This window comes from Onychostruthus taczanowskii, unplaced genomic scaffold (genome assembly GCF_017590055.1).
Source record: "Onychostruthus taczanowskii isolate IOZ18803 unplaced genomic scaffold, ASM1759005v1 scaffold56, whole genome shotgun sequence".
Lineage (NCBI taxonomy): Eukaryota > Metazoa > Chordata > Aves > Passeriformes > Passeridae > Onychostruthus > Onychostruthus taczanowskii.
Window position 1 is genome coordinate 5,529,589 of NW_024503235.1, and position 24,810 is coordinate 5,554,398.

A 24,810-nucleotide genomic window follows, 5' to 3' on the forward strand; every position below is an offset into this window, starting at 1 on the left:
CTGGGAGCACCTGGAATGCTGTGAGCCTGTCCCTTGTCCCAGGTGTTGGAGGGGACTGATCCAGGCAGGGACGTGGCTGGTGTGGCACCCCCACCCCTCGACTGGCATGGGATCAGTGCCCTGGAAAAGGTTTTCTCTCTGGAGCAGCATCTCCGTCCCTCCTGCTGCGGGGTGGGGACAGTCCCTGCCACCATCCTGGGGGATCAGGGGCTGCAGGGCGGATCCGGCACATCCAAGGGTCCCTCCAGCCCTGGTCTGACCCCATGGAGCCCCTGGGACAGGGATAAAGTCTGGAGGAAGTTTCTCTTTTGGGACAAATCCAGGCAGCTGTGGCTTGGCTTGGGGGCTGGGATGGATTGGGAATGGGGGCTGGGATGGATTGGGAATGTGGGCTGTGATGGATGGGGAGGCAGCCCCAGGTCAGGAGGTGGGAGCTGCTGTCCTGAGTGATTTGTGGTTTCCCGGGCTGGTAAACTCTGCCTTCCCTTCCCTCCATCCCGGTCAGACCAGGGGGAGCAGCCCCTCGTTCCTGGAGGAAGCAGGCCTTCATTCCAGGGGGAGCAGCCCCAGGAGCAGCCCCTGGTTCCCGGGGAGGGGGAGCCAGGCACGGCTCGGGGCACGCAAAGCACTAATGATCGAAGCAGCACTAAATCCAAATAAACCCCGACTGCTCCAAAGATTTATGGCATGAGCCTGACCTCAAACTGTCGGGGCTGGCAGCTGGGAGGGAGTTACGTCAGCACCTTGGGAATGGAGTGGTGAGGGGGCTTCTTCAGGAACAATATCCCAATGTCCCAAATGTCCCCCTGTGCACCAGGAACACCCAGAGATTGTTCCCAAGTCTTTAGGTCTTTATGGAGCTTGGCTGGGGCTGGGCTGCAGGTGGGGTCCCCCCAGGTCTGGTCCTGCCTGTGGGGCTGTTGTGTGGCTTGTGCTGTTCCTGGCTGGGGCTTGTTCAGGTTTAGGGTAAGGTGGATGGATGGATGGATGGATGGATGGATGGATGGATGGATGGAAGAGGGATGGATGGAGGGATGGATGGATTACGGATGATGGATGGATGGGTGGATGGATGGATGGATGGATGGATGGATGGATGGATGGATGGATGGAGGAAGGATGGATGGAGGGATGGATGGATGGATGGATGGATGGATGAGGGATGGATGGATGGATGGATGAAGGATGGATAGATGGATAGATGGATAGATGGATAGATGGGTGGATGGATGGATGGATGGATGGATGGATGGATGGATGGATGCATAGATGCACAGATGGATGTTAGACAGATGGGAGCTGCTGAGACAAGCTGGGACTTCCGTTCCCATTTCCTGCTCCAAGCCCAGAGCCAGGAGTCTGGAACAACCTCATCTGGTTCCAATTTCAGGAGGAACAAAGGGAATAGGGCCATGTGGCTCCCATCAGGGAGAGGCTTTGCAGGTCACGCAGGAAGAATCCCACCCTCGGGAATGGGGAAGGGCTGGGGAGCGCTGGGCTCTCGTCATTTCTTGGGAAGCCTTGACACTTCTGGTGTAAAAACATCAAAAAGCAAATGAGAGTGATTCCCAGTGTTTCTTCCTGCACCCCTCAATTCTTGGCATTTTTCCTTGCCTTCCCATCAGTTTTGGTGACCTATCTCATATTTTTGGGCTGTGCAATTCCCAAGTCCCTGCAAATTTATTCTGCTGGATCACAAATTCCAGTGAGCTGCTGGTGAGTGGGTGTTGGGAGTGCAGGATGGCACATCAGCTGCAGGACAAAGGCTGAATATTCCCAGAGATTTGGGAACCACATAGGGTGTTGGGGACAGGCATATCCAGTGGCTGCTGAGGAGAGCTGGAACAGATCCAGGCAGACACAGCTCAGACACTTAAAAGCTCAACTCCCCCTGCCCTTCCGGAGCTGATGGATTCTCTCTCCTGGTGGGAGAAGGGATGTGGGGACAAAAAGCGAGTCAGGTCCCAAATTTCTCCGCCTGACAGTTCCAGCTGCAAGCTGCAGCAAAAACAAAGAAATCCCGAGCTGTTTTCGGGAGGTAAAATGCTCCGAGAGAGACAGGGACCCTTCAAGGCCTTGATTTGAAACTGAAGCTCGAACCTGGCTCGTTACATCTTGAAACATCCGATGCGATCTCGCAGATCAAAGCCGCCTTGTTTGCCTTGTAATGAGGTGTCAAAGCGTTTCCTTGCAACTCCGACAGGAGACACTTTGATCTGCAAAACAAGATGTTTAAGAGCGCTGCTAGCGAGGGCTCCCCGTGTTTTCGCAGCTCTGGGAGGCAGGGGAATATTTGAAGTCTGGTGTTGTTTCCTCTGGAGGCTTCCCAAGCTGTGGCAGCTGATGAGGTGTTGCTGTCACACCGGAGCCAGGACTCATAGGGAAATCATCGAGCCTGAACAGCAGCCAGCTGGAGAACCAAGCCAAGCATTTTTCTTGCAGCTTCCAAAAAGAATTGCTGGGTTTTCCCCCCAGAAAAGACAATTTTGTCCATGGGAAATGCTGGAGTCGGTGTGAGCTCACTCTGAGTTTTTTTTCTGGGGTAAACACTGCAATTCTGGGTGGTTCACCTGGAGGCTGTTTGTGCTGCTGATGCCTTGGTCTGACTTTTCTCATGCCTTGTCCCACGAGGGGTGGCTGGGGTGCCACCTGGGTGGGGCTGGAGCTGCTCACGTGTCCCTCTGGTCACAGGCTCAGCGCTGGCGCAATGAGAACTACGAGCGGCCCGTGGACCTGGAGGGCTCTGGGGACGACGACCCCTTTGGAGAAGATGAGCTGGACGACATCTACTCCGGCTCTGGCTCGGGGTGTGAGTAACTGGGAATGGTCCCTGGATGGCTGGGGGGTTCCTGGGATTTCTGGGAAGGGTCCTTGGCTGGGTGTGGGGTTGGGGAGTTCCTGGGAAGGTCCTTGGCTGACTGTGAGGTTGGAGGGCTGGAGAGGAGATGTGAGGGAGGGAATTGCCCTTTATCCATCACTGGAATTGTCCTCTGAGACAAAAGCAATGGGAGCTGTCCCAAAAGCTGGGCTTCAGCACCTCCATGTCCCGGTTCAGCCTCTGGTCCTACTGGGCAGGACTGGCCCCTCCACAGACCCCAGAGAGGGCTTTCGCCACCACACAGGCACAGCCCTTGTTTTCTGCTGAGCCTGGCACCATCCGTGCTCTCAGATTTTGGGGGTGATGCCAGGGAAATGCATCAGCAGCAGCTTCACTCTTCCCTCTTGTGCCCTTTTCAGATTTCGAGCCGGAGCCGGGGCTGGACACGGCCGTGAGCCTGACCACGGACACGCTGGTGACGCTGCCCACCACGGCGGCCGTGCTGCCTGTCACTGCTGCCCAGCCCGTGGCAACACCCCTGGAGCCGTCCCCCACCCCCCAGGACACCACCCCCGGGCAGGCCACCAGCGCCTTCCTCATCCCCAGGACCACAGAAGCACCGGTGGTGCCCAGCTGGAAAGCCACCACCACCAGCACCATGGCCAGCGAGCCCCCAACCACCACAGCCACCACCACCACCACAGCCACCACCACCACAGAGGCCACCACCACCACCACCACCACCACCACCACCATGGAGGCCACCACGACCACAAGCAGCACCACTGTGGCCACGGCCAAGCCCACCACCATCCGGAGGTTCCTGCCCCCCTTGGCCACCAAGGCGGCCACCACCCGGGCCACCACCCTGGAGACCCCCACCACACCCGTCCCTGAAACCAGCACGCCGACAGAGGTGGCCACGTCACGCCTTGTCCCCACCAGCACGGCCAAGCCCAGGGCTCTGCCAAAGCCCAGCACCTCGAGGACTGCAGAGCTCCCCGAGAAAAGCACGGCGTTGCCACCCAGGGCCACCACGCAGCCGCCCACAGAGGCCCCCCAGGTAGGAGGCCAGAGCCCTTCTCACCTGCTCGGGGCTCCTGGGCTCCGTGGGAAGCCAAGCGGTGGCCACGGGAGGCCTTTGGTGTCCATCTCTCCTTGGCACTTGCTCTGAGGGAGGTGGAGGCAGGCTGGGCTCTTCCAGAGTGAACGTCTGGGGAGCTGGAAGGAGGTGGAGGGGGAGTTCAGCACAGGCAGGGGTGCAGGCTCCTGGGGGCACCCAGGATGTGCCACCCACCCTGCTGACCTCCACACTGCCTTCTCCAGAGCGGCTTCCCCAGGCTGGAGGGCAGCGGTGCCACATCCCACGGGGACACAGCGACTTTCCTCGGGGTTTGGTGTCATGCCCCAGCTCCCAGCCCTCGCCGGGAGTCCCAAACTCTCCTCAATTACGGCTTGATGGTGCATTTCCAGCCCATCGGGTGTCCTGAGCAGGAATTTCAGCTCTATCTCGCATTCAGAGCCCCTCAGGGGCCCTTTGCAGCCGCTTTGACTGAAAGGTGGAGTGATTTGTCTAAACTACTCTCTCTTTTCCGCCTGCAAATGCGTGCTCGGAGCGCTCGGGGCTCTCGCTGACCTTCAATTAATCCCTGTCACAAACGCGGCCGCTCGTGGGAAGCGCTGAGCCGTGCGCCGGCCCCGGGGCAGCGGGACATGGAGAAGGCTCCCACCCCCGCCCCAGACAGCTCCCGGCTCATCCTGAATCCCGGCTCACCCTGAATCCTGCCTCATCCCGAATCCTGCTTTGTGACCGAGGCAGGCGGGAAGGAGCCGTTTGCCCCAGCAGGGAGGGATCCCGGGGATGCTCCGGCTCCGAAGACACCGAGGGACATGGGGGAAGGACACATCCCGAGGGGATGTGCAGGAGGCAGCAAATGGATCAGGAAAGGGATGGAGGGGGTGGGATGGATCATATTCCCAGGCAATCCTTGAGGCCGGGATCCCATCCTTGCCAAGGGAATTGGGCAGGGACAGCAGGGAGCCAGGCTGGGTGACAGCCCTGTGGCCTGGGTGACAGTTCTGTGGCCTGGGTGACAGGGGCATATCCTCCTGCTCCTGCCCTGTGCAGCAGGAAGGGGGGAAAGGAAAGGGGAAGGGACCCCTGGAGCTCATCCAGCAGCCTCCAATCCTTTCTCTTGCCATGCTGGTGTGGCATGGAAGTTGTGTCACCTGTTAGGAGTGAGTCACCTTCAAGCAGTGACATCCAGTCTGCCCTCTGGGGACAGAACCTAGCGCAGAGTCTGGGATGGGATATTGGGGAGAAATCCCTCCCTATAAGGGTGGAGGGTCTGGAATGGGGTCTCTTTAAGAGAACTACAGGGAACAGGTCCTGAGATGGGGACAGAGAATGGCCTGGCTCAGCCATGGTGGCCTCAGCCATTTGGTGACCAAGTGGTGGTGTTGTGCTGTCACCGCGGTACAACTTCAGTGATACAGGGAAGGAACACCCCAATGTCACCCTCATGTCCCCACCCTGTCCTTGGTCTGGTGATGTCCACCCTTTGGTCCTTGTCCCCTGCTCCATCTTGTCTTTTCTCCCAGATGGAGCCAGGGGAGGTGACAACAGCCCCCGAAAAGGAGCCGGAGGTCCCGGCCAGCAGCGGCCCCAGCGGGGACTTTGAGATCCGGGAGGAGGAGGAGACGACTCGTCCTGACCTCGGGAACGAGGTGATGGCTGTGGTGACGCCGCCGGCTGGGCCAGGGCCAGGCAGGAACGTGGAGACAGGGCTGATGGACAACACGATAGACTCGGGCAACTCGGCTGCTCAGCTGCCCCAAAAAAACATCCTGGAGAGGAAAGAGGTGTTGATAGGTGAGATACGGGGCCGGGGATTTGGGGGAGAGGGTTTGGGGGCACAGGGAGCTGGTCTGTCCCAGGAGAGGGGACAGTCCTGGGAAGGGCATTGGGATAACCCACATCCATCTCCTGAAACGGCTCTGTGGGCTCTCCCAGGGTCTCCATGCCTTTGCCAGGACAGCTCTGCACAATTTCCTTCTACTGAGATGGATTTCCAGGAAAAAAAAAAAAGAGATTTTAGTGCAAAATGTTCTGTGGTCATAGCTCAGCACCCAGTGCTGCTCCCAAATTTCCAAGCACAAACCAGGCTGGAATCCCAAATGAACCCCCTAAACTGCAGCAGTGCTTAGCCTGGTGTAACCCACACCCACCTCCCAAAACTGCTCCATGGCTCTGCTGGGGGGTCCCAGGGGTCTCCATACCTTTACCAGGAATATTGTCCACAATTTGTGCTGAGATGGATTCCAGGAAAAAAATGGGATTTTTTTTCCTGGAAATCCAAAGATGTGCTGCAGTGAGCCAGCCACTGCTGAGAGGCTGCTCCCAGATTTCCAGAGCACAAAACCAGGCTGGAATCCCAAAGGATCCCCCCCAAACTCTCTGTGCTGTAAGCCAGGCTGGGGCTGGCAGTGGCACTGAGGGTAGGAGGTGACACTGATGGCCCAGAGGGGTGACACGGTTGGCCAGGGGTGGCACTTATAGCTGGGGGTGCCACTGGCAGCCAGGCCAGTGGGTGGCACTGATGGCTAGGTGTGACATGGCTGGGAGGGGACACTGATTGCAAGAGGGGTGACACTGATGACCAGAGGGATGGCAGCTGGGGGTGACACTGAAGGCCATGGGGGTGACACTGAAGACCAGAGGGGTAGCACTGACAGCCACGGGTGGAACTGATGGACAGGGGTGGCACTGACAGCTGGGGGTGGCACTGATGGACTCGGGTGGCACTGACAGTCGTGGGTGGCACTGACAGTTGTGTCCCCTGTGCGTTGTTGCAGCGGTCATCGTGGGTGGCGTTGTGGGCGCCCTTTTCGCCGCCTTCCTGGTGATGCTGCTCATCTACCGCATGAAGAAGAAGGACGAGGGCAGCTACACCCTGGAGGAGCCCAAGCAGGCCAACGTCACCTACCAGAAGCCGGACAAGCAGGAGGAGTTCTACGCGTAGACGGAGAGCCCGGAGTGCCTCACGCTTCCTCCCTCCCTCCCTCACCGCTCCAAACCCTCCCCCTCCTCTCCTCCATCCAGTCTCTCTCTCCCCTCCCTCTTCTCTCTCTTTTTTTGGGATCAGACTGTGAATTTTTAAAAGCAAAACCCGCAGTGGCTGAAGGAGGAAACGTGCCCTTGGCATGGGGGGCACGGGGTGCCCAGAGCAGCGCCGTGGTCACACTGAGTGTGCCTGGGTCACACTGAGCAGTGCCGAGGTGACACCGAGCAGCACCATGGTCACACCGAGCAGCGCCTGGGTCACACCGAGCACCCTGAGGTCACACCGAGCAGCACTGCAGTGACACCGAGCAGCGCCAAGGTCACACTGAGCGTGCCCAAGTCACACCAAGCAGCGCCAGGGTCACACCGAGCAGCGCCAAGGTCACACTGAGCAGTGCCCAGGTCACATCAAGCAGCACCATGGTCACACTGAGCACTGCTGAGGTGACACTGAGCACCCTGAGGTCACACCGAGCAGCACAGCAGTGACACCGAGCAGTGCCGTGGTCACACTGAGCAGTGCCAAGGTCACATCAAGCAGCACCATGGTCACACTGAGCACTGCTGAGGTGACACTGAGCACCCTGAGGTCACACCGAGCAGCACAGCAGTGACACCGAGCAGTGCCGTGGTCACACTGAGCAGTGCCAAGGTGGCACCAAGCAGTACCACAGTCACACCGAGCACCCCAAGGTGACACCAAGCAGTGCTGCGGTCACACTGAGCACACTCAGGTCACACCAAGCAGTACCACAGTCACACCGAGCAGCGCCGAGGTGACACCGAGCACCCCGAGGTGACACTAGAGCAACCCGAGGTGACACTAAGCAGCACTGTGGTGACACTGAGCAGCACCGATGTCACACTGAGCACTGCCGAGGTGACACCGAGCAGCACCGAGGTGACACCGAGCACCGCTGGCCTTTCTGCTGGCGGGAGGGACGGGACATGGAGCCGATGCCAAGGAGCCGATGCCAGGGCAGCCGTGCCTGGGAATGCCCTGGAGAGCACGGGATGAGCTGCCCACGGCGCCTGGAGCTCAGCTGGACTTTTCCCACCAACACCACCACAAACTCTGGGATTCAGACACCTCCTGCCAGCCCTGGGGCACAGGGGGTTTGCTTTGGATTTATTGCCCTTTTTTTTTCCGTCCATAAAGGAGGGAGATTTCCTTCCCTTTGTCTCATCTTTATATTTTGGTTTTACTTTGGAATGGGGTTGGTCACTCTGCAGGAATCCCCTTCTGCTGGAAGAGAGAACGTGACTCTCCAACGCTCCTGGAACCTTGGGAAAAGCACAAGGGGCTGGAATACCTGGGATTTGCTCCTGGAGTGGGGAAAAAAGGAAATAAATACAAATGCTGGGAATGATCCCTTTGGATCAACATTCTGGAGAGCTTGTGGAGATGCACTGGGGCATCCCAGGCTGCTGCCATCTGGCCACCCTCTGGAATCTCTTGGATCCACATCTGACTGAGGGGTTTGGCCAGGAAGGGACTTGGCTTGGGCTGGGTTTTCACTGTGACCACTAAAGCTCGGCTTTGCGGGACATTCCTTCAGGAGGAGCTGGGACTGGAGAAGCTGAATCCTGTCCCTGGCTCTTCCAGAGGGGATAACAGAGCTCTGCAAGCGTGGGATGCAGCCTAAGGGAGGAAATCCAAGCAGGGACCATCCCTGTCCCCTCAGGGTCCAGCAGGGATCCCACTGGCTCCAGAGGTGAGGAAGGGGAGGCAGAACCATGGCTCAGCCCAGGGCTGCTTGGATCATTGGAAAGATCCCAAAATCAATGCAAACTCCCAGGACTGATGGTTTTCCTTTGTGTTTTGAATCCCCAGGATTGATGGTTTCCCTTCATTGGTGTTTAAATCCCAGCACAACCTACGGGGCCAGAGAGAACCTGATCCTGACACCCCCAGGTGTCCTATCTGAGGCTGCCCTGGGTGCAGATTAATTAATTCAGATATTTCAATTAAGATGTTTCAATGAGGTGGCTCTTAATTAGCTGGAGCCCTGCTTGTGGGGTTTTGTTGTCACAATGGTTGTGATCTCGATGGGGTCCCCTGGAGACGTTTGATTTGCTCTTGGAACAATTTAAATGGGAAAAATCTGTGGGAAAAATTGTTGCTTTGTGAATTAACAGAGCCAGGGACACTTTGGCCCCTGAGGGGGTTGGGGGATTTAGGGTTTCATGGCCCTGGTGGGGGTTACAAGACAGAAGAGCTTCATTGTGGAAGGGATTTGAGGCCAGAAGAATATTTTGAATATATATAAATACATATCTCCACTGCTGTACACCACAGGAACACAGGTGTGGAAGGAAATGAAATCCCTGGAATTTCTCTTTGCTCTGGGATGCTCATGTGGGATTTCAAGTTGGGAAGTTGGGAGCTTTGGGCTGCTTTTTCCTGGGATACAACCCAAAATGACGACCTGGCTTTACTTCAGGATAGGGAACAGGGCCCCACCATGGATCAGTTCTAAATCCTCATTTTTGAGCTGTCAGCCTCAAAACCCTCATGGTTTAGGTTCTTGGAGCTTGGAGCAGGCCCTGCTGGATGTTTGGGGTGCTGGTTCTGGGAGTGACCAGTTCCATGTCCATCCTGCAGGGAGGATGAAGATGAGGATGAGGATGAGGATGAGGATGAGGATGAGGATGCTCCAAAGGAGGAAACACATTCAGAAGGAGCCTGGTGGCAACCCAGAGCCACTTTGTGCTGCTCTAGAGGGAGTTTGGACTCCTGATTTGATGATTTGGAGGATTTTGGCCCCGATGGGATCACACAAAGGGGAGTGGCACAAGTCAAGGTCACCAAGGCCACCCAAAATCCCCATCTTTTGGGAAAACCTGGATTTAATCTTTGGAGCTTGCTTTAAAAAAAAAAAAAAAAAGAAATCCTTCCCAGGATAATCTTTTTAATGCTGCTTTTCAGAGCTGCCTCCTTAATCTTCTTCATTTCATTTTTTTCCTCCTATTTAATAGTCTGAAGTTCCATAATACAATTTTTTTACTCACTCAAGCTTAACCTTGTCCCTCTCAGCTGGTGTTAGGTTGTAATCCTGGCACTTAAAGCCATCACAGCTTCAGGAGTGAGGGAAGCTGGAGGTGGGAGGGTGAGAGAAGCCTGGGCAGGGCTTCTGCAGTAATTAAAATATGAGATAAACACAATAAAAAAAGGTGAAGGCAGCTAAACTGCTAATCAGAAGTGATCAAATAATTAATTGTCTAACTCCTGCTTCCACACTTTTGCTCTCCACCTGAAGAGGGATGTGAGCTCCAGGAGAATTTTTTGGGTTTGGAGCCTACTTTTTGTGCTTGTGCAATGATGTCACCTCAGCTCCACGGGGGCTGTTGGAGTTGATGTTTGAAGGGCAAAAAAAGTCTCGTGCTGGAGGATGTGACCCTGTGCCTCCCTCCAAGGAGCTGGGATGGAGCTGAATATGGGCAGGATTTTCTGGGGAAGTCCATCTCCCAAAAAAATCCTGGATAAAGCCATTTCTCCATGAGCAGAGCCACAGGGATGGATAAAACCTGAGGAATGGTGCCTGGTGCAGGTGGCGTCACTCCTGCTCCAGGGCTTTCCAGGGATTCCTGGTGGGAACACAGATGGGGAAGAGGAGAGGAGGTTCCACACAGGAGCTTCTAGCTTCCCCCAGAGCAGATTTTTGGGAAAATGAACTTGAGTGGAAGTGTCTCCAGCATCTTCCCTTCCCAAAGCTGAGTCTGGCATCGTCTCCTCTGCCCAAATTCCCATCCCTCATGGTGATCCCAGCCAGGAGCAGCTGGAGCAGTGCCCAGATGTGCTGGTAATTCCAGCTGTGCTCCCCGAGGGATTTTTCCATGGCTTTTCCATTTCTTTTCCGCCCGTTCCTGTGTGTGTGTGATGTGCTGGAGCTGCAGGGAGAGCCTTGGCTCTTCCAGCTGGATAATTTTAGGAGTTTCTGGAATTGCAGGGTGGTGTGGGCTGCTCTGCCAGCTGTGCCAGCCTTGGGCTCTCCCTGCTGGAATTGCAGCAGGAGAATGATGGAGAATATCCAGCAGGAGAACAGCCAGGAACTCCAAGGCCACATCCAAAGGGAAGGGAAGAGCAGAGAGCCCAAACCAGGGCTGAAAGGGGAGTTTGGGAAGGGCAGGACATGGAAGGGGCCCAGCAGCAGCAGGACCTGGCTCTGGATGGGTTTTGCAGGGATGGGAGTTGTCCCTAAGCTCCAAAAATCTCTCTGATCTTGGATATTTCCATAAAAAGCACCATGTGCCTGTGTTGGGATGGATTTGTCCCTTAGCTCCAAAAGTCTCCCTGATTTTGGACCTTTCCAGAATGAGCTGTGCTGGGGAAATCCAGCTGCAGGGACGGGGATGGCTCAGGCTGGGTTACTGCCAGGATGGGCTGGTTGCCTCAAATTTCCCCTCTCCCTCCCTCATTTCCCTGACAATCCCTGTCTGGGAGTTCCTTTGCTCATCTCCAGCCCCAGCTCCAGCATTCCAAGCTCTCCCTGCTGTGAATCCCCAGCTCAGTTCCTTCCACAGGAACAAGCCCACCAGCTGAGAACTGGAATGGATTTTTTTATTCCCTTTTTCTCCTGTAACCACCCTTGTCATGATCTTTTCCGTGCTCCAAGGTTTTCTGCCAGGCTCTGAAGTAACTCTGAGCTTTCAGTCCAGAAAGGTTTGGTGGGAATGAGCTCCCTGGGATCCCTGGGAGTGGGGCTGTGTGTGTATATAATGTGTGTATGTAATTAATGTATATGTAGAGATGTATAGATGGGCACGGGGCTGGCGGGCTCTGCTCCTGAGGGAGAAAAGGAGGAGGAAAAAGAGGAAATGGAGGAGGAAAAAGAGGAAAAGGAGGAGGATTTGCCCTCCAGCACTACATGCTGGGCTCTGCAGCCCTTGGCCCCTGTCCCAAGGAACGTGGGATTCAGCCTCATTCCCTGTCCCAAGGGATGCAGGTTTCCCTGCCCAAGGGATGTGGGTTTTCCTGTCCCAAAGAATGTGGGATTCAGCTCTGACCCCTGTCCTAAAGGATTTGGGATTCCCCCTCATTTCCTGTCCCAATGGATTGAGGATTCAGCCTTGGCCTCATTTCCAAGGGATGCAGATTTCCCTGTTCCAAAGGATGTGAGGCTCCCCCTCTTTCCCTGTCCCAAGGGATGCAGGATTCCCTGTCCCAAAGGATGTGGGATTCAGCCTCATTCCCTGTCCTAAAGGATGTGGGGCTCCCCCTCATTCCCTGTCCCAAGGGATGCAGAATTCCACCTCTCCAGTTCCTGCTGCTCCTCCCTCCCCTCTCTGCCCTTCACATCCTCCCGATCCCAGTCCCGGTCCCAGTCCTGATCCCAATCCTAGTGCCAATCCCAGTCCTGATCCCAGTCCCGATCCTGATCCCGATCCCCATCCCATTCCCAGTCCTGGTCCTCATCCCTGTGCCAGTCCCAGTCCCAATCCCGATCCAAGTCTCAATCCCACTCCCAATCCCGAAACCAAATCCCGATCCCAGTCCTGATCCCAGTCCCAGTCCTGATCCCAGTCCCGGTCTGGGTGGGTTGGAATCAGGAGCCTTTTGCCGCTGTAGGGCCGGAGCAGATCCGGGCTGGGATCCCAGGGTGGATCCAAAGCCCCGCGAGCTCCGGAGCCTCCCCAGTCCTTGTGCCGGCAGCTCCCCCTTCTCTTAGAGGAGCCTCCGTCTGCAGATCCCAACCTTTTATTTTTATGTTTATTTTTCCCATTATTATGATTTTTGTTAAAAAAAAAAAAACCTGATTTTTTCACACCCCACACTCCAGCACTTCTCCCAGGACCTCCAGGGCTCCAGGAATTTTTCCTGCAGGAATTCCCCGCGATGAGGATCCCCCCTGGCCGATGTCACCCCAGCCCAGCTGACAATCAAACCAGACTCCCGAAAAACAGGAATCCATCGCAGTTTGATAGAAAAACTTTTTAAAATCCCGCCCTTCTTTCTCAACACCACATCTCCAGGATAAACCATCACCCATACTCCTCCTGTAAATAAACATCAAACCTTCTTGTATAAATTAAAAGTAAAATAAATTTAAAAAATAAAAAAAAATATCCATTGATAAACATCTCAAAAATAAAATAAAATAAAAAAAATCTCCCTTTCCAGAAGATTGAAGTAATTCCAACTTCACTTTTTTTTGGAGTTGGTTTCCAATCCCCTTAGGAGAACAAAACAAGGATCTGGAACACTGCAAATGTTGGAGCTTTCAATGAATCCGGGAGGGAAAAAAAATGCATGTAAATATTTTTAATAGGAGACATATCTTAAACAGAACTTTTTTTGTATGTACATAACTCTCCTAGAGTTTAGTACTGAAATGGCTTCATAGTGTCTGTTTCAAAAAGGAAAGGAAAAGAAAATGTTTGTTAATTGTTTTTGTTCTTACTCAATGGCCAAAACTTTAAAAATAATGACAAAAAAAAAAAAAAAAAGACTCTAAAAATAATCTTTGCCAATGGATCTAGCACTGTAATGGTACTGTCTATTTTTTTTAATTATTTCTGTGCTGTGCCCATTTATAAAATGAGGAAAAGATAAAAAAATAAAGTCATTTAAACATTGTCTGCCCAGGGCCTGGCCTGAGTTCTTGGTGCTGGCTGCTCCGGGCTCTGTCATGCCCTGGGAGCAGAGGGAGAAGGTTCTGCCTGGTCCTGGGCCCATCAGGGTGCAGTTAATGAATGGTTTCCATGGCAACTGCAGTGACGCTGAGGAGCCGGGAACATTCCAGCACAGCCATGGATGATCCCAGTGCATCCCTGGGCCACCTCAGTACAGCCTGGGAATGCTCCCCTGGAGAGGAGAAGGCTCCAGGGAGAGCTCAGAGCCCTTGCAGGGCCTGAAGGGGCTCCAGGAGAGCTGCAGAGGGACTGGGGACAAGGATGGAGGGACAGGACACAGGGAATGGCTCCCACTGCCAGAGGGCAGGGCTGGATGTGACCTTGGGAACTGGGAATTGTTCCCTGGCAGGCTGGGGAGGGGCTGGGCTGGAATTGGCAGAGCAGCTGTGGCTGCCCCTGGATCCCTGGCAGTGCCCAAGGCCAGGCTGGACATTGGGGCTGGGAGCACCTGGGACACTGGGAGGTGTCCCTGCCAGGGTAGGGGTGGGATGGGCTTTAAGGTCCCTTTCAACCCAAACCATTCCATGGTTCTGTGATTCCTTGAATCTTTGGGAAAGCCTCCTGACAGAGGTAGGGGACACTCCCCTTCTCTCACAGCCTGGGGATCTCTCCAGGTCTGATCCAAACTCACCTGGCAGGAGGAGCTGCTGGGTGATCCTTGCACCCCACCACAGAAATACTCTTGGGCTGCTCTTGGCCTCCCTAAGAATGCCCTGGATGTCTTTATCCAGCTCCTGCCAGGCCAGACTTCCCTGAATCCATCCCTGGAGCAGCAGGCAGGGTTTGGATGTCCCCATGCTGCCCTTGGAGCCATCCCCAGCTCCAATGCCAAAGCCCAGCAGGCTCTCAGAAATATTCTCCCAGCTCCTGTGATGGCCTGAAATCCAGGGAACATCCTTCTCTTTGGGCTTGGGGAATGGGTTTTTATGACCCTGCTTCCCTCGGGAAGTGCTTCACCCCCTAAGGGATTCAGCAGCTGCATATCCCAGCCCTCAGCCTCCAGCAGGGACAAATCCCACCGGCCTGGGAGCAGCTCAGGAACCCTCCTGGATGGCCACAGCACCAGAGCCCCAAATCCCTCCCTTTTCAGCCCATTTCCCAGAGCGGGGCAGTTCCATCAGCAATCCCTGTCTGCAGCAGCAGCTCGGCATTCCTGGCAGGAAGGGCCCTAATCCCGGCTTCCAGCCCGTCCCAACCCCAATAATGACCCCACTGTGCTGAGCTCCAGCGTTTGGCAGAGCAGAAATGAGCAACTGCCTGCCCGAGGTGTTGGAATTTGGTCTGAAGGCTGGAAACAGCCTCTGATTATATCCCAATCCCCATTTTTTATTTATTTTCCTCCCCAACGGCTCTTACAGGAATTTTCCATTCCTGCAGTGCTGTTGCAGACCCCAGGGTTTACCAAGACAACCCCAAATGTGGCTTATTTGGAATTTTTTTGCACCCTGTGATTCAGCCTCTATAAATCTTTGTGATGTGAGTACAGCACACAAAAATAACACCAGGATTGGGATTTCACCTGGAAAATGAACGGCCCAAAGGCACCAAGCTTGTGGCAGCTGACAGGGATTTTAGGGAACAGCCACACCTGAGTGGTCAGGTGACCACCTTGGGGACACACAGCTGGGAAGGGTCCTCAGGTGCCAGCCCCGAGCTGTGGAGGGTCCTCAGTGAGTCCCAAATCCTCCCTGAGCTTTTCTGCATACCCTAAATGAAGAGGATTTATCCCTTGCTTTGACCTGCTGCTCCCAAGGCTCATCCCTGAAACTGCTGCTCTACTGCTTCGCTCCGTGGACACGCTTTCCCACGGACACCTCCTCCTGCCTCCCTGGAAAATCCAAATCCCATTTCAGAACCCTCTGCATTCCTGGACATAAACAACCCCTCCCCATCCTCATTCCCACCTCTTCCCACTTTTCCCACCCTCTGCGGCTCCACAAATCCTCCTCCCTGAGCCTCGTCCACGTGTTTCTTCCCACCTGTTTTAGCTCCTGGCCCTTTTCCCTGGCTTTCCAAGGACAGGAAGCCCTTTAGGACAAAGAGGGCTGAAATCCCAGCGGGAATGGCCGGATACAGCTCCTTGTCCTGCTCTGGGGGAGCGATGGATATCTGGGCACGGCGACACTCCGAGGATTTTTGGGCCATTGTTCAGGATTGGAGGCAAAGAGCAGAATTTGTGCTCCAGGAATTCCAGCATTTCCTGAGCCCAGTGGTTATTCCAGCAGCTGAGCCAACATTCCCTGGTATTTACCTGCTCCAGGACAATCGGCAGTGGGAATGCACCTTTGGGAATTGTGTCCCTCCTATTCCCACCTACTTCCTGCCCTCCAATTGTTCTTCCCGAGGCTGAATCCATCCCTGTGCAGGGACAGGACAGCTCGCCCCGTGTCCCACATCCCCGAGGACAGAGAATTCCCTAAGGGAGTATTTCCCACTATAGAAACACAGTGTTTATCCAGGACTGCTGGAGCCCGGACATTTGGTGCCTGGATTTGCATTCCGTGAGGAATTGTGCCTGCTGACGAATCTGTGTTCGATCTAACGAGGAACGAAGCCAATTAAAAATAATGGGGAGCCTGAGCTGCTGCCTGGAACAAAACAATGATAATTATAATTCTAATAAAGACAAAACCCATCACAGAATTCCCACTTAGATCAAATCCAAACTTTCCGAGCAGATCCTGCCTCCCCCAGTTTTTGTAACCCTCTCCCATCCCCACGGAGTCGCTGGGAATGAGGAATGGGAACAGCTGCTCCTGATAAAGCTCCCACCCCATTTCCTCCCTGGTAATGAATTCCAGAGGGAAAGGTGAGTGCTGCTCCCACCACAGATGGGGGATCCTGGCACTCCCATGGGATTTCTCCCTGGATTCTGCCCACTGAGTCACAGGGAGGCTTTAACTGGGATGGATATTGGGAAGGAATTCTGGTTGGGAGGGTGGGGAGGGGCTGGGCTGGAATTGCCAGAGCAGCTGTGGCTGCCCCTGGGTCCCTGGCAGTGCCCAAGGCCAGGCTGGACACTGGGGCTGGGAGCACCTGGGACAGTGGGAGGACTGAGGGTACTTTAGGGCACTTCCCAACCCAAACCATTCCATGATTCCGTGATGCTTAAGCCAGGCTGGGAGAGCTGGGGGTGCTGCCCTGGAGAGGAGAAGGCTCCAGGGAGAGCTCAGAGCCCTTGCAGGGCCTGAAGGGGCTCCAGGAGAGCTGCAGAGGGACTGGGGACAAGGATGGAGGGACAGGACACAGGGAATGGCTCCCACTGCCAGAGGGCAGGGCTGGATGGCATCTTGGGAATTGGGAATTGTTCCCTGGCAGGGTGGGGAGGGGCTGGGCTGGAATTGCCAGAGATCCCTGGAATGGATCCAAGTGTCCCTGGAAGTTTTTGGAGCAGCCTGGGACAGTGGGAGGTGTCCCGGGATGGGATGGGATGGGATGGGCTTTATGGTCCCTTCCAACCCAAACCATTCCAGGATTCTGTGATTCCTTAAATTTTTGGGAAAGCCTCCTGACAGAGGTAGGGGACACTCCCCTTCTCTCACAGCCTGGGGATCTCTCCAGGTCTGATCCAAACTCACCTGGCAGGAGGAGCTGCTGGGTGATCCTTGCACCCCCAAAATCCTCAGCATTCCCTTTAAACAACACCCCTGGAGAAGTCTGGAAGTGCTTGAGACACCTTCTGGACCCTTCAGGATCCAGCTGAATCCCTCCCCTCCCAGAACCCTTAAACAGTGCAGGAGCTCATTTTGGGAATGTGGGATGAGAACTCCATGTGGAGATGTCCCCTCCAGCTGCCCATCACGGCATTAAACAATCCCTGGGATGTTCCTCACACAGGGCAGGAGGGATTTTTGCCAGGAATGTTGCAGCTTTGCAGCCTAAGGTCGACAAATCAGGGATTTGATCCTTTTAAAACCCCCCATGGATTCCCACAGAATGCTCTGGAAATGAGCAGGATCCCCCACCAGGACAGGGAATTTGAGGGGCAGCAGGAGAAGAACTCAGATGCCCCCTTCTGCCCTGTCTGGAGCATCCTGCAGGAATTCCAGCTCGGATTTGAATTTCTGAACCTGTCTGAAATGTGCTTTTTTCCTCCCCTTATTCCCTCACCTGTGTCTCCTGCAAACATTCCCGGCCCTGCTGGCTATTTTTAGATGCCGGGAATTAACACCTTGATTTGCATTTTCCCTTGGTTTGGCCGCAGCTCAAAGAGATTTCAGGGTAATTGGATAATGACAGGGCTCCCAGCAGCCGAGGCGGTGACAAATCGCCACACCTGGGTCACAGGAGGGGCTGCGAGGGACCTGCAGTGCCCCCAGGGAGCAGCTGGAAGAGGGCAACAGAAAGAAATTTGGGACAAAGAGGGAATTATTTTGAGCAAAATCCTAAAAATCCTGCTGAAACCAGGAGTTTTTGTGAGTTTTAGGCTTTTGGGCTGAGCTGTTTCTTTGGAAAACTGAGGCTCAGACAGGGATTTCTCTCCAATCCCCCTAATCCAATATTTCCCCTCCTGACATCAGCTGGGGATGCAGATGGGGATGGGAACAACTCCTTCTGCTGTTCCCTGTGCTGGAGCTGAGGTTTCCTCTTGGCAGGGCTGGTCTGGAGGCAATTCCTGCTGGGAAGCCCAGGTCCTGTGCCCAGTGGGGCTCAGCTTTCAGGCTGAATCCACATTTCTGTCCCCCAAGAAACTTCTGGGGCTCTGGCCCGACCCTTGGAATCCAAAACAGGGCAAGAACAGCCAAAATATGTGAAAAAGCTCAAAACCCAGCTGATTTTCAGGGATTTCTTTTCTGTGTGTCTTGGAATCACAGAATCCTTCAGCTTGGAAAAGATCAGGGAGTCCAACCTTTAACCCTGCCAAGGCCAGTGCTGACCATGTCCCCAAGTGCCACAGGCACAGGGCTGTTAAATCCCTCCAGGGATGGGGACTGCATCACTGCCCTGCCTGGACAGCCCTTTCCATGGGGAATTCTCCCCAAATATCCACCCTGAGCCTCCCCTGGCCCAGCCTGAGGCCGTTCCCTCTTCTCCTGTTCCCTGGGAGAAGGGTGGATGTCACCTCAGAAGTGGTGCACTGGGGAGGGATTCCCAACCTGATGTTCTGAGGTCTCCACATCTCCATAGGAGAACTTGGAGGGTGCTTTGGGTAGGGAGCACAAACTCCCGATTGCTGTGGGATATGTCCAAAGTGTGTTCCTTGTTCTCCTGCTCCACCCAAGGGATTTTGGATCACAACCTTCCCATCTCACCTTCCCCTTCTGCTCTGAAAAAACCCCTTATTCAGATCCTTAAATTCTTCTCCATGCTGCAGCCACTTCTCCTATAAGGTCATGGAACCCTGGAATGGTTTGGGTTGGAAAGGACCTGAAATCCCACCCAGTGCCACCCCTGCCATGGCAGGAACACCTCCCATTGTTCCAGGTGCTCCCAGCCCCAATGTCCAGCCTGGCCTTGGGCACTGCCAGAGATCCAGGGGCAGCCACAGCTGCTCTGGCAATTCCAGCCCAGCCCCTCCCCAGCCTGCCAGGGAACAATTCCCAATTGCCAAGATCCCATCCAGCCCTGCCCTCTGGCAGTGGGAGCCATTCCCTGTGTCCTGTCCCTCCATCCTTGTCCCCAGTCCCTCTGCAGCTCTCCTGGAGCCCCTTCAGGCCCTGCAAGGGCTCTGAGCTCTCCCTGGAGCCTTCTCCTCTCCAGGTGAATAGATAGGAGCAATGTGGGACAGCAGAAGGTGCCCCTTCCCTTCCCTTCCCGCTCTCCAGATCCCTTTGAACATTTTTGGAGCCTCTCTCTGGGTGAGCTGAGCAGGTTCCAACAACCATGACACAAACCAGGCACTTCCACAAGAAAAAAAATTCCCAAACCACAACATCTGGGGCAGTTCTGGAAAATAAAAGGGGGCCTTTTTTTTTTTTTTTTTTTTTTGGGGGGGGGTGGGGGTGGGGGAAACAAGACTCCCACCAGCAACACAACAAAAACCTTCGGAGCCTTTTCCACGTGGTTGGGATATCCTGCCTTTGTCAGGGAGCTGCTGTGCTGGGACCTTTCCTGATGTTTCTCAAACAAGAGATGCTTGGAAAACAAGAGGGACCAAGTGATCCCTGCCTGATCCTGATTTGTCTTCAAAAGTGACCTGTAGGAACAGCTCTGGGAATGCCACTGGGACAGCAGCTCCTGGATCTGCTGGGGAGCCTGGATTTATCCTTCTGGGATGGCAGGGAAGGCTCCTGGCCTTTGGGTAGGGCCTGGATTTATCTCACTGGGATGGCAGGGATGGCTCCTGGCCTTTGGGTAGGGCCTGGATTTATCTCACTGGGATGGCAGGGATGGCTCCTGGCCTTTGGGTAGAGCCTGGATTTATCTCCCTGGGATGGCAGGGATGGCTCCTGGCTCTGCCTGGATTTATCCCCCAGTACCAAGTGACTCCAGAACCCTTTCGAATAAGGATGCTCAGAGGGAGATGCCTCTTCCCAGACATTTGGCTCCCAGTCCCACCACATCCTTGCCACCCATGTGGAATTCCTCTCATTCCTGGCCAGGATCCTGGGGAAAAACCAGCTTTGAACACCAGGCCTCCAAAGTGCCGCTTTTCATGTCAAGCCTTGGAGAGGGATTTGCTTTGGAGTCTGTTCCTGTGATCCCAAAGGGGCCATTCCTCAGTCACTTCCTGATCTACACATCATGGAGCCACATCCCAGGTGGAATTTCCCTTCCCAAACCCCCCACGTGGATGTAACTCATGGCAGGGACTCTGCCAGCAGCTTGTGCAGGAGGATGGTGAGGAGATGCAGCCGTGCCTCATCCTGACTTCTCTGGAAAACAAGGGAAAAACAGGGAATTAACCCCAAATCCAACCCTACCACATTCCTTATCCATGGAACTAATGATGTGGGATGGTATAAAAAGGGTCAGGGACACAGCAGGTGCTGAGGCCCTGGCACAGGGTGCCCAGGGAAGCTGTGGATGCCTCTGGAATTGTCCAAAGCAGCTTGGATGGGGCTTGGAGCAGCCTGGGATAGTGGAGGTGTCCCTGCCCTTTGCAATGGGATGGGCTTTAGGGTCCTTCCCAACCCAAACCGTTCCATGAGGATCTCACGCCAGGGAGCTTCAGGCGCTGGGCAGATGAAGGGTGCAGGGGCTGGGGCTCAGCAGCTCCCTCTGGAATACAGATGGATCAGGGAAGTGCAGGAAATTGGGTTTTCCCAGGAGTTTGGGAGAGGGACTGGAAAGCAGCAGCAGGGAAATGCTGCGGGGCAAACCCTGCGGGGGACGGGGGACCCCAAACCTGGCATTCCCAGCTCCCCTGGCACCTCCCAGCCCATGGAACCGGGAGCAGGGGAACAGCGGGTGCGGGGCTGAGCCCCAGGGCTTCAAGGGATGCCAGAGCGGCTCCTGCCGAGGGCTCCGGGCTGATCCCATTGCATTCCCGGCACAAAGGGGGCTCTGTGGGGCTGGGAAAGCCTCGGGAAGGGCTCCGCATGGAACTGGAGCCAGCCAAGGGCAGTGGTGCTTCATTTGAAGTGCCAGCACTGTGGCTGGATGGGGTCGGGGGTGTTCCCGGGAAGGGGGATTGGTGTTTTCCCAGCGATTTTGCCTTTCAAGTGCAGCCGGCGCTGCTCTGCCTTTGATGCCGGCGCTCCCAGCTGGAGCTCAGCCTTGGTGATGGAGGCAGGGAGGGATTCATCCAGCCCGGGCAGTGGGATGGTGGCAGGGACAGCACTGCGAGCTCCCATTCACAACCCTAACTCGATCAATTCCTCACCTAAATTAATTTCTAACCCCCATGTCTCAAGCGTTACCAGACAATTAAGTGCCAGAGTAATGGTTTTATCAAATCCTTGCAAGCCAACATGAGTTGGAGCAGAGCCACGGACAGCCTAAAGCTTTGCTGAAGGTGAATTCAGCGCTTCAAAGCATCATTGACTTGGGAAGCAGCGAGTGGCACGCACTGGAGTTCTGCAAATCACCCGAGGGGCTGAGCCAGTCTCCTCCAGAGACTGCACAAATGAACCAGACTGCAGGCAGCACAGTGCTGAGGGGACATTTCCCACATTGTCTTAGGCTGACAGATTTACCTGGGGTATGTGCTCTGTCCCCATGTCAGAGCTGGGCAGTTCTCTGCTGTTCTCTGGGCAGCTTTCTTTATCTCTCCCACAGCCAATCCTCCCTCCAGGAGATCTCTGCTGTCCATGGCCACTGAGTGTCCCTGCATGGCTGATCAAATTCCAGCATCCCACTGGGAGATGCTCCGCCCAGGGCAGGAGCCAAGCATTCCTACCTGGATACAATCTGAGCCTGGAACAGCACAGCAGCCTTTGCCCACTGCATTCCCAGAGGAGCAGCTTTCTCCTGCCCTGCATTCCCAGAGGAAGAGCAGGCCCATCCACAGCAGCCCTGGAGCTTCAGAGGAAAACTCCAGCCCTGTGCAGGATCCCTGCTCCAGCAGAAGCACAGCTGGCACTGCAGGAGGGCTGAGCCCCCATGGGATGGGACTGTGCCACCACCCTGACCCACAGGGCTCAGCGCCTGCTCTGACTCTGGCAGTGCTTTGTTTCGTACTATTGCATTTGTATTTTACTTTTTTTTTTTTCCTAGTAAAGAACTGATATTCCTATTCACATATCTTTGCCTGAGAGTCCCTTAATTTCAAAATTATAATAATTTGGAGGGAGGGGGTTTACATTTTCCATTTCAAGGAGCCTCCTGCCTTCCTCAGCAGACACCTGTCTGTTCAAACAAAGACACACGTGTTAGTGTGACCATCCATTTCTATCAAACAAAGACAAGGGAAATGTTAGTATATTGATTCTGTAAATACACAGTGCCTTCTCTTTTGAATTTTATAACACTCAACGAATTTACATAATATAATTTCAATTTTTATAAGACAAGGATAAAAAAATAAAACAGATAGAAGGAATTTGCTTTTCCATATGTTTTTAGTTCATGACATATTTATAACATTGACTTCATTAAAGAATATTAAAATATGTAGACACAACCCTTTCTCAAGGAATGAAACAAACAACTATTTGGTTTAAGTTTAGGGTCACTACCTCTGAAAACCAAAGAGATTCCTAGAAAAGGGAGCAAGCTTTGTTTGCCAAACCTCTGCCAGCCAGTGCCCAGGGGAGAAAAAACTGTCACCATTGAGTGGTGATGACAGATGGCACAAAGTCAGATCAGAAGGCAAAGTGGCAAAAGCCTCATTTTTTTTATCTTCTCTTCTTTTATATCTTATTTCTCTACAGGTGGACCTGATTGGTCATTTAATGAATGCATTTCACCTGACTGGCTAATTAACAAGACACCCCATTTGTAAACAACCTTATGAGAAAAACAGTAAAGCACATTGTTAGAAAAACAGCACCTGCAGGTGGTTTTAATATTTGGTTATCACTGTTTATCTCCAGCTTCCCAGGCTGATTCTGGGAAATCTTATCTAGCTTTCTCTCTCTCTGACCAGACTATCACATCCATAAAAAACTCCTGCCAGACCCATCCCAACTTCCCAGTCATCCTTCCCCATGCAAATCCTGGGATGTGATTCCAGCAGCTCCCAGCATTGCTCCCGGAGGGCTCAGCGGGGAATTGGCGCTCCTGTAATTGAGAACAGTGCCTGGCTTGCTGTCAGAGCATCCCGGGGTGCTGGAGAATGGGATGAGGCATTCCCGTGGCTGCTGCGCTTGGAACAAATTGGGATTTTAATGCTCAGATGTGGCTCCTGAGTGCCAGCGGCTGAGCACAAAGAAATCCATAGAAACGGGGATTTTATGGGGTGGGTGGAGGTGCTGCCCCTCTTTTAGAACACCTAAATCTGCCTCATGAAACCTCTGTTTCCATCAGCTCTCATTTTTCCAAGTGCTTCCTCCTTGGATTGAGGCATCCTGGGTTAAAAACTGTGGGAAGAGCTCAGGAAAAGCAGCTCAGCTCTGGTGGGGTGAAAATTCCAAGGGGTCAGCCCTGACCTTTTGGGGTTCTGTCTTGGTTTGAACAGACAGGTGTCTGCTGAGGAAGGCAGGAGCCTCCCCTGAAATGGAAAATGCAAACCCCCTCCCTCTGAATTGTTATAATTTTGAAACTAAGTGGGTCTCAGGAAAAGATATGGGAATAGGAATAACAGTTCTTTACTAGGAAAATTAAAAATACAAATGCAATAGTACAAACAAAGCACTGCCAGAGTCAGAGCAGGCGCTGAGCCCTGTGGGTCAGGGCGGTGGCACAGTCCCATCCCATGGGGGCTCAGCCCTCCTGCAGTGCCAGCTGTGCTTCTGCTGGAGCAGGGATCCTGCACAAGACTGGAGTTTTCCTCTGAAGCTCCAGGGCTGCTGTGGATGGGCCTGCTCTTCCTCTGGGAATGCAGTGGGCAAAGGCTGCTGTGCTGTTCCAGGCTCAGATTGTATCCAGGTAGGAATGCTTGGCTCCTGCCCTGGGCGGAGCATCTCCCAGTGGGGTGCTGGAATTTGATCAGCCATGCAGGGATCCTCAGTGGCCATGGACAGCAGAGATCTCCTGGAGGGAGGATTGGCTGTGGGAGAGATAAAGAAACCTGCCCAGAGAACAGCAGAGAACTGCCCAGCTCGGACAGGGGGGACAGAACACACCACCAGAGGTGTCTTGAAACATGAGACAAGTTCAGTTTGTAAAACCAAACCTGGAGGATCCCCGGGCTGCTGGGAATTAACTGGGAGCTCTGGGAGGTGAAACAGCTCCAGGTTTGGCCTGGGGAGGATCTGAGGATGAGGGGTTTGGTGCCTCTGAATGTCCCTGCACTGGGAACCTGGTGCTGCTCTGAGCTCAAGGGATGATCTCAATCACTGGGATGTGATTTAGCTTCTGCATGGGCTGAGCTGAGGATGGTTTAATGTCAAGTCTGGATTAAATCTGCCCTTCTGTGGCTGTGCTGTCCCACGGCCACGTTGGTGCCAGAGCTGCTGGAGTTCTTCCTCAGAGAAGGTGCAGAGCTCTTCCAGATGTGCGCTTGGATGCACAGCTGGGCCTGGAGCTGGGATCACTCCTGGCTGCACAATTGTGGGTGATTGAATCTCATTCCTAACTGGTTCTATCCCCTCCTCTGCCATGGAGCCTCCCTGTCACCAGCAGGCCACCAGAGAGCTGCATGCTGGGCAACCTCCCACTCCAGCTCCACAAAAAGCAGGGAAAAACACTCAAAAATGTTTTTCTCAAATGGTTTCTCTCATGCCAGGCTCTGAGAAACACCAAAGCCATCAGCATCAAACAGTGTTTCAAAAGAAGTTTAAATGGGGCTGGGTGTGGAATCCCCCAAATCAGT

The 24,810-nt window shown here is 54.1% G+C and overlaps 1 protein-coding gene across 1 annotated transcript in view; it reads left to right on the forward strand.

Moving 5' to 3' along the window:
* Positions 1-7,550, forward strand: part of SDC3 (syndecan 3) — a 40,220-nt gene extending 32,670 nt beyond the window's left edge. The window contains exons 2-6 of the mRNA XM_041417696.1: positions 2,692-2,809; positions 3,238-3,881; positions 5,420-5,690; positions 6,674-7,408; positions 7,534-7,550. Of these exons, the coding sequence (XP_041273630.1) occupies positions 2,692-2,809; positions 3,238-3,881; positions 5,420-5,690; positions 6,674-6,840 (1,200 nt within the window). The 3' untranslated portion in view covers positions 6,841-7,408; positions 7,534-7,550. The remainder of the gene's footprint in view (positions 1-2,691; positions 2,810-3,237; positions 3,882-5,419; positions 5,691-6,673; positions 7,409-7,533) is intronic.
* Positions 7,551-24,810: the final 17,260 nt, after the last annotated feature.